Here is a 10,000-nt window from a genome sequence, read left to right as displayed (position 1 = left end):
TCACATTTTCTCACCGTACCACTCAGGTGTAACATGAGTACCTGACCGTTAACAACGTTGTCTCTGTCCCCAAAAATGCAATATCGTTTGTGTCACTAAATAAATGGCCAGAAATTGCAGTTTTCTCTGAATGTTAAAAATGAGAATTTTTAGCCGGTTTTGAAAGTCTGGCCAAAATTTTCTAAGCTATGTTTTGTTAGACTATCGCAGAAGGAGGCGATCGAACCTCATCGCTACAACGGTGAATTGAAAAGGTTATGTCGGATAAAATTACATAGAATCAATGTACCGAATGTCCCAATAATAAAGACTACAATTTATAATGCGCGCAGCTCACATTGTTGTGCTAATTGGATTCAAAAGTCTAATGTCACGTCGCCCAGCAACGACGACCATCGTTGTTCTAAACAAAGAAAATCGGTACTTTTTATTCTTCATGCTGGCTAGAACTTTTCATGTCTTGTGACCAGAATGTGTAAAAGTCAAAACATGATCAGATTTATGTTGTTTTTTTTTCCCTCTGGATACGCTTTTATGCTCGTCGGATAAATATTTCACAAGGGCGTCCGCCATTGCCCCGATAGTTTAGAGCCAGTTGCTAAGTTACCATGCGTTATTACGAGGGAAGTGACGTTACGACTGTTGAAGCGTATTGGCTTGAAGTCAAAATCATAATTCAAAAAATATTTTTAAAATATAATTCCCCTTGTTCATCCCCAAGGGGAATTTTGTCTTTAGGGTCTATTCCAAGGGGAAACTGGAATAACCCAGGCGTCAGCCGCAGTGCGGCGCCGCGAAGTGAGCTAGAACGAGGTGGCTTGTTCAAGGCCACATATTGCGCGGCGGGTAGTCGAACTCGATACCTTTTGGGTACGGAGCAAAGAAAGTACCACTGAGTCACGCTGCTCCCTGAATATAAATACTCATTTAATGAAGATTTTCTTTTTTAATTAAAGTATATTTTGATCTTACTCGTATGTAAAATGAAAATTAGTAAAATCCGGCTATAACGTAGAGTTTCGGACCTCGGCGTAGTTGACGTTATAGTGAGTTGGTGGTATGTATAACCAATGATACTATACTAACGAATAGTAAAAACACACATTTAAAAATTTGGCCAGGAAACTCGTCCTTCAAATATCGATCGACTTAAATGACTCTTATCTTGGCAAAAACTCTCAAACCTGGGACTTTTCCAGAGTAAGGCAGTATACTCGTTGGTATAAAGGAAAAGGGGGAGGGTGGGGGGGGGGGGGATATATCGAGATTTCACATTGACATTCTTTTCATTAGCAAACTATTCTTCCTCTTTCTCGCCCCCCCCCCCCCTTCCTCTCCCTCCTCCTCCTTCTTCTTCCCCCTCCTCCTCCTCTTCCTCCTCGCTCCTCCTCCTCCTAATCATCACCATCATCATCATCATCATGCTGCTATAACTGATACTCCGTCTGCTGCTACTCTTGTTACTGCTGTTTGTGCTGGTACTGCTGGTACAAGTGTTTCTCCCCCTACTACTGCTTTCTACCGCTGGTCCAACTTGAGGCATCAATCATTAGACAGCACCATTGACGAGTCGGCCCATAGATATCTATCTATACCACAATAACATTATAATATCATCTATACTTACCGACGAAGGACGGCCGTATATCCCATAAGCGTTCGTCGAGTCTCCGCTTGACTAACTCCTCGATGTTGCTGGATGAAAACACCCACCTGTGTAAAGGGAAGCATGCATTCGCATTAGCAACCTGTATTATCATTATTATAGAATTAAGGATTACTCAATAGCTGCTGGCTACATTCTATAATTATAGATACACAAAATCATGAGAATGATATTGAAACGTGTATTTATGTTAGTGAAGAGATGTGCACAACTGTTTTTATTTCTGGGTTTGGTTTTAACGGGAATTTGTTGGGGTTTTTTTTGTTTTTGATTTTTGTTTGTTTGTTTGTTTGGGTTTTTTATGTTTTGATTTTTGTTTTATGTTTTTTTTTTGTTTTTTTTTGGTTCTTTTTTTTTTTTGATGGGGGGGGGGTGGTTGGGTTTAATTTTTTTTTTGTTGTTGTCATTTATTAATAATGGCGATGTCACCATCATCACCATCATCATTTCATTATTAGCATCATCACTGTTTTTGAATGTATCTAATACATTCAATCATTCATTCATTCGTTCATTCATTTATTCATTCATGCGAATCATTTATTCGTTCATTTATTCGTACATTCATTCATTCATTATTTATTATTTATCTATTTATTTCTTCATTTATTTATTCACTTAATTATTCTTGTAATGTTTTATTCATTCATTCATTCAGATCATTCATTCATTCATTCATTCATTCATTTATTATTTACTTATATATTTATTTATATAGATATTTATTTATTCAATTATTAATTTATACATTATTTATTCATATATTCATTCATTGATTTATTTACATATTCATCAGAATGTCTTATTATTTAATTATTCATTTACAGCTACAATGCAACAACTATTTCTCTTGTGCAGGATTGGTTCATTATGACTTCCTAAAGCCCTTGAAAGTCATTACCACACATCGAGTTGTCTTCTCTTGGTTATCGATAAAAGCTGGAATTTTGGTAAACGAATCGTTCTTATGTTTACATAACAATGCGGTCCAAAGAAACTAAGCAAGAATTTTTGTTTGTTTGTTTTTAAGGGTTTTACGGCGCTTGCAACACATTTAGGTTATATCAGCGCCAGTAAAAAGGAAGAAAATGGGATAGTAAAAATTTCTAGAATTACAATTAAAGCACCCAAGAAAAAGTAAGACAAAGGGGAATTGAGAACAAATAGGGATCAGATGTAGATTGATAAAAATAATAATACATAAAAGAGAGATGATTTACAAGGATAAAAATATCATCTCCCAAAACAATAACTGCATTTGACTGTTTCCCTCCCAGCTAGGATTCCGGCCAGTGCCAGGACAAAACCAAGTAATCTCATTCCGAGACAAAGACAGAAAGCATGTTGGATAACAGATATAAGGGGATAGAAGACACAGTATGTACCTCCCTGCCCGCTATGGGAGGTCAGGATTCCCACCCAGCTAAACAAGAATAATATGGTGTCATACAGGCTGCAACTCTCTCTCTCTCTCTCTCTCTCTCTCTCTCTCTCTCTCTCTCTCTCTCTCTCTCTCTCTCTCTCTCTCTCTCTCTCTCTCTCTCTCTCAATTGACTCCAGCCTGTTTCATAACAAAACACTGCCATAGACAGACAAAATATTTTATTTTTCTTTTGTTTTGACAAGGTCAAGTTTACAAAACTTCAAAAATCGATTAACGGAATGACACTCAGCTCGCTCAAAATTCTCATTCATACAGACTTCTTTTTCGAACTCTCAGATTTAAGAAATTCCTACCTGGTCGATTCAAATGATGGATTAAAAAAGACCATAAAAAAAAAAGAAAAAGAACTTGAGCTTTTATATAGCGCAATATCCACTAAACGTGCTCAAAGCGCTTTACAAGGAGTCCCTGACCAACAGCAACACGTAAAAATGTAAAACCTGTTAGGCGATACTGAATTTTTTTTCCGACCGAGACAACCCTGTTAACGGTCAGGTACTCGTTTTATACCTGAGTATTGTGACAGAATGTGAGTAAAGAGACTTTTACAAGGACTCAACTATGCGCCGAGCGAGGCTCGAACCCATGACCTTCCAATCCGAAAGCGAGTGTCATACCACGAGTCCACATAGCCCGATAGGTGAAATATAGGAAGTGAAAACTGTATAGACAAATTGTACTGGACAGCAGATGGGAAGAGAAAGTGGGGAAGATCCTAAGAAACCTGACGAAGGACCATGGAGAAAAAATTAAAGGAAGCAGGCCTGCCCTGGAATACAGCCACTGCAAAAGCAGCCGATCGCAAAAAATGGAGATGTCTGGTGGACGCCCTATGTGCCTCTAGGCCCGAAGAAGATGTCTGGTGGATGCCCTATGTGCCTCAAGGCCCGAAGAGGATTAAGTAAGTAAGTAGGACAAATTGAAATATTTTTTTAAAATGCGTTTTGTCAGCGTGTGGTGGTGGTCTGGCACTTTCTACACAGACTAATAAAATATAAATAGCCACTTAATTAATCAATACTGGATATGGACACGGAGGTGGTCTGAGGGAATTGATTGTGGCGTTACATCAAACGGTTTGGCTCCTTTGACCGTTTGATGGAGTGTGAGAAAAAAGGGGGACAAAGAAGAGATGAGGTATTGCAATATAATAAGGTCTGATCTTCCTCTTCCTCCTCCCCACCTCTCTCTCTCTCTCTCTCTCTCTCTCTCTCTCTCTCTCTCTCTCTCTCTCTCTCTCTCTCTCTGTGTGTGTGTGTGTGTGTCTCTCTTTCTCTCTCTCTCTCTCTCTCTCTCTCTCTCTCTCTCTCTCTCACACACACACACACACACACACAGAGTCACACACACATATTCAAACTTACACTACTCACCATCTATTCAGAAGAAAATTCAGCCATTCAGCAGTCTCATCCTGACGAAATGCTCTTTTCCTGTACAGCGTAGCTTCCTCGTTGCTCAAATGCTGGGCGATAATTTTACTGATTTTCGCCTTCCACACGGCGAAAAGCCCGGCGATGGACATAAAAACCCAGATAAACGAGAATTCGAATAATCCGAGAAGCCACGAACTGGACACAATGGCGGCCACCAGCAGATACATCCCAACAAAGCTTGTGACCGCCTTCTTGGATCCCTCCTGCATAATTCGCCTGACCTCATTGTTTGGAATATCCCCATTGGCTGTTTCCATCTTTGCCCCTTTTCTTCTTGATCCTGGGATGGCCTGAGACGGAAGAAAACATGATTTTTATAAAAAATATGAACATTTAAAATATAGCCCATTTCCACGGATTTACCACACAGGCTCAACGTGAACATTCTTGCAGGTCTGCTAACCGGAACGCAATTATGGACTCATTTTCACAGTTGTTATGATGGACAATATTTTGCTTCGGTTTGGGAGTATTTCCATTACAACAATGAGCCCATAACTATTTGGGGTATCAGACCTGCAAATACGTGCACGTCGACCACGTGCAATGCGCTTCATATTTTTTCATTTATTCCCATAAGGAACCATATTTCCATTTCATACAGTACAGTACCAGTCGCCTGTATAGTGCTCTTTTTGTAGTGACAATCTTACAACCCCCGTCACTGCCTCTAGCCAGGTACTCATTAACTCCGTAGTCGTTTTGTTTTGTTTTTAAGTGTTTTACGGCGCTTGCAACACATTAAGGTCATATCAGCGCCAGTAAAAAGGAAGAAAATGGGATAGTAAAAAGTTCTAGAATTACAATTAAAGCAAAAAAGAAAAGGTGAGACAAAGGGGAATTGGTTCAGATAGGAAACAGATGTAGATTCCAAGAACACACCGTCAAAGTACTTAGTTTGAGATCACCTAAAAGTCTCATCCAGACACAAGCACAGGTGCCAACTAAGAGGAAAACACTCAAATGTTTACAAATCATATAATATAATATGTAAACTAAATATAATACAATGCATAACAGAGAGATGATTTACAAGGCAAAAAAATATCATCTCCCAAAACTATAACTATACATTCGACTGTTTCCCTCCCAGCCAAGGAACTCCGGCAAGGATCAGGACAAAACTAAGTAATCTCATTCCAAGACAAGACAGGAAACAATTGAAAAACGGGTACGGGGGGATAGAAGACACAGCATGTACCTCCCTGCCCAGTATGGGAGGTCAGGATCCCCACCCAGAACTCCGTAGTCGAATGATGTAATGTGTAAAAAGTACACAACGTGGGGTCGAGACCATAATTTTTCATTGTCATTCAAGAGTGATTTAGTGATGGTGACGATAAGTAAGTAAGCAATATATCGATGGCCGGCGGATAAAACCTCTGAAGTCCCGATTTTCACGATCGGCGAATCAAAACTGCATACGAGCTTTGCGCACCATGTTTTATGACGTCATCAGAGGTCTGATAATCTGCCCAAAGTTAAATAAAACACGGTGCGCAAATCTCGTATGTAAACTTCCGAGTTTTGATCCGCCTATCGTGAAAATCGGGACTTCAGAGGTTTGATCCGCCGATCATGAAAATCGGGACTTCAAGAGTTTTGATCCGCCGATCGTGAAAATCGGGACTTCAGAGGTTTGATCCGCCGATCATGAAAATCGGGACTTCAAGAGTTTTGATCCGCCAATCGTGAAAATCGGGACTTCGAAGTTTTGATCCGCCGATCGTGAAAATCGGGACTTCAGAGTTTTGATCCGCCGACCATAGGCATGCTAAAAATTAACTCTAAAGTTGAAATGACTAAAAACGTGAAATTTTTAGATTGTGTTAGATAAAAATATTAAAAATTCCTTCTTTTCGGTAAAACATTAAAGAAAACTTAACATCAGTCCCGGTGGTTTTTTTTACTGCAAATTCAATTCTTAGCATTGACACCATCCCGACCGATGGGCACATATTTGCAGGTCTGATAGCCGGACGCATTTATGGGCCTGATTTAACATTGTTGTAATGGACAAAATTTTGCGTTGGTTTGAAAGTACGTATCTCCATTACAACAATGGGCCCATAAAAATTTGGGTTATCAGACCTGCAGATAAGTATACGTCGATCCCGATATAACACCGTTTTGAGGCGATGGAGTACAAATGTACTTAATATCAAAGAAAAGTCGTGACGTCAAACGCTCTACTCTTTTGGTTCCTGAATCCTTGGGAGTGTGAATGTAACCAGTACTTCGGAGTACTAATAATGAATAGGTTACATAAAGGTGGCATAACTATTTCAGTAGCACGACGTATAGGCAGATTGTTAGGAGACTAGAGAAAAGAAAAAAAAAAGATACCATCACTCTGACACCAGAAGATGAATTACACAAGGTATGTATCCAGTCCTCCGGAAGAGTGATTTTACACTTCCAATGAAATAGGAACCAGTTTTTTGACATCACACTTTTTTTCCCTATTATTATTATTGGAGTGAATCCATATGGACACACAATTAAAATGACACAATATATGTTTAATCAATCAATCGATCAATCGATCAATTAATAAATAAATCAATCAATAAATCAATCAATCACTAAATAAATAAATAAATCATTAAATAAATCAATCAATAAATCAATCAAATAAATCATATAATCATACATCTCCCAGGGAAGATTTCAACTTCGCGTTCAAAAAATTCCGCGGCATCGAAAGCACGGATGGACACCCAAACAAGTCAGACGCATCGTGCCTTGTCTTCTTATAGTAATCCATGATCCACGTTTTATTGCTACCACCATCTGTTTTCACGTCATAATCCCGATAGAAACAACAACACAATCACTCAATGGACTAAAACATTATCAAGAACAATGGGGAAACAATAACACACGAACTAATGAAAAATAACATAATATTATTCCGCATTTATGAAATCATATACAGTAGTTAGTATACTCTATTAATGACTGAATTCAGTGAATCTGCATCTTTTTATCGAAACGAATGCATCATATACGAAAAGCAATTCAAATTAAAATTTAACTGCTGAAATGTTGAAGAGCCCGATACAGGCGAGTGCACATGACGAAGGGAACAGGTGAGCGCCAACTATCTATTATATATAAAAATTCAACAGACATTGAGTGTGACATGAACAACACACAGTAGATATCACAAACACACGCCTACATAAACACACACACACATGATCAAAATATATTCACTGGCTGTGTGCCACTCATTCCCTCCTCCTAATAAAGTTATAGACTCAGATCTGTCGTAATCTTGAAAAACCCATATTTTAAAAATTTGGCTAGAAACCTCGTCCTTTAAATATCGATCGATTTAAATGACCCTCATCTTGGCAAATACTCTCAAACCTGGGACTTCGCGATGTCCCAGGTTTGAGAGTTTTTGTCAATATGAGGGTCATTTAAATCGATCGATATTTGAAGGACAAGTTTTCTGGTCAAATTTTAAAAATATGAGTTTTTCCAGAGTACGGCAGAGTACCTATCTATCTATGCAAAGAAGTGTGCTGGGGGAATGTGGGTCCTTACTATTTATTTATTGATATTAATATTATTATTATTTTTATTATAATGTATTTGTAATCTGTTTGTCATGTGTGTTGCATGAATGAGTTTATTGACAAAGTAAGAGGCAAAACAGCCAGTGTCACATTGAAAATGAATTACAACTTCTTTATCTTTCTCATGGAATGTTATCTGTTTACTTTGCAATAAATGTAGTCTGCTACGCACACACACACACACACACACACAAACATTCTAAAAAAAAAACACACTTATCAATAGCATAAATTTAATCATTTTGGTATAGAGAGATATCATCAATGTTGTCGTATATTGTTATTTTGGTAGCATTTTTTCTTCGTGTGGCTATGTGGTCTTGTGGTATGACACTCTATGGGAAAGGTCCTGGGTTCGAGCCTCGCTCGGCGCACAGTTGAGTCCTTGGAAAAGGCTTTTCACTACCATTCTCTCACCATTCTCAGGTGGAAAATAAGTACCAGGTCGTTAACAGCACTGTTCTGTCCGAAAAATAAATGTAAGAGCTCCTAACAGGCGTCATGTCTCGTCCTAATGTTAAGTGTTGCTGTTGGTCTGGGACCATTTGTAATGTGCTTTGAATACGTTTAGTGGATATTGCGCTATATAAAAGCTCAGGGGGGGGGGGTGCTTTTTTAAACTCAGATTTATCTGTCCAAAAATATGTTGTTTTCGATTCATAAATTATGAAAGAATAATATATTCTTTTAAAAAATCCATCGATCGTAACGTAACGGTTGTCATTTCACTACCATCAGTGATGATGTAGATGTTATATTATATCATCATCATTATCATCATCATCGTCGTCATCATTATCATTCAAACCTCAGGACATTCTCTCTCTCTCTCTCTCTCTCTCTCTCTCTCTCTCTCTCTCCCCTCTCTCTCTCTCTCTCTCTCTCTCTCTCTCTCTCTCTCTCTCTCTCTTTTTCTTTCTTACACTCACACACTCAAACATAAACACACATTTTATACGCGTATGTCTATGTCTTTGTGTCGTAGTTTAAAAGATTATAAATGCGCACGTAAAGAAGGAGCAAAATATGAATTGAATTCAAACCAGAGTACTACTCACACACTAACACATACACATACACACAGACTCTCTCTCTCTCTCTCTCTCTCTCTCTCTCTCTCTCTCTCTCTCTCTCTCTCTCTCTCCTCTCTCTCTCTCTCTCTCTCTGTGTGTGTGTGTGTGGGGGGGGGGGGGGTTGTATATATGTGTGTGTGTTTGTGTCTTTCTTTCTTCAAAATGCCTAAAACCAACGCCGTGTACTTATTTACAACAGCACATAGGCAGGCTAATAATATTATTATAGTATAGGTAATACTATGAATGAATGTGTCTACTATTCGTATGGTAATGGCCTCATTTGTATCGGATATATTGTCACTCGCAATGCTGACTAATTATAAATAAGTCTTTACAGAATCCTCTGCTACTTACATTAGTGACAATAACTACACATCGGTAATTTTCTCGATCGCAACCGGCAACCGGCTTGATCTTGACATGATTATCCCCGATCGTTCCAACTCAGTGCAACACGTATCGTGACACACTGCTGGGTGACAAGAAACTGAAATAACTCTACACTTACACACTGAATCGAGGTTAAATAAATAACAAAACAAAATATGCACGTGTTGACAAACAAAAGTAACGTACCTGGCTCGCGTGCAGTTTATTCCATTACAAATGAAAGCAGAATGACAGTAGAAGATGATTAAAGCTCAACTGTAACGTTTTTGATCATTCGTTTTCTCGACTGCAGGTTCTCTCTCTTCTCGTCAATAGTCGATGACCGATGACCTGTAAAATGCTTGCAAATAGGGGTCGTCTCAAAGAATATGTTTTTTTTTTTTTGTTTTTTGTTTTTTGCT

The 10,000-nt window shown here is 38.5% G+C and overlaps 1 protein-coding gene across 43 annotated transcripts in view; it reads right to left on the bottom strand.

The window, feature by feature from the left end:
• The window catches only part of LOC144963211 (extended synaptotagmin-1-like), a 113,782-nt gene extending 103,849 nt beyond the window's left edge, over positions 1 to 9,933 (bottom strand). For 21 of the 43 annotated variants that reach the window (XM_078896993.1, XM_078896989.1, XM_078896994.1 and 18 more), the window contains exons 1-3: positions 7,200 to 7,728; positions 4,484 to 4,836; positions 1,628 to 1,713 (exon numbers count right to left, since the gene is read on the bottom strand). In XM_078896993.1, coding sequence (XP_078753119.1) covers positions 1,628 to 1,713; positions 4,484 to 4,836; positions 7,200 to 7,313 — 553 coding nt within the window. In that variant the 5' untranslated portion in view covers positions 7,314 to 7,728. Of the gene's footprint in view, positions 1 to 1,627; positions 1,714 to 4,483; positions 4,837 to 7,199; positions 7,737 to 9,785 lie in introns of those variants that run through there. The other 22 variants (XM_078897022.1, XM_078897014.1, XM_078897000.1 and 19 more) reach the window with 7 other exon arrangements.
• Between the last annotated feature and the right edge of the window lie 67 nt (positions 9,934 to 10,000).

This window comes from Berghia stephanieae, chromosome 1 (genome assembly GCF_034508935.2).
Source record: "Berghia stephanieae isolate SIO BIC M18660-M18661 chromosome 1, UCSD_Bste_1.3, whole genome shotgun sequence".
Taxonomy (NCBI): Eukaryota; Metazoa; Mollusca; class Gastropoda; order Nudibranchia; family Aeolidiidae; genus Berghia; species Berghia stephanieae.
Note: the sequence above shows the minus strand (reverse complement) of the source record. Positions and strands in the feature narration are given on the sequence as shown.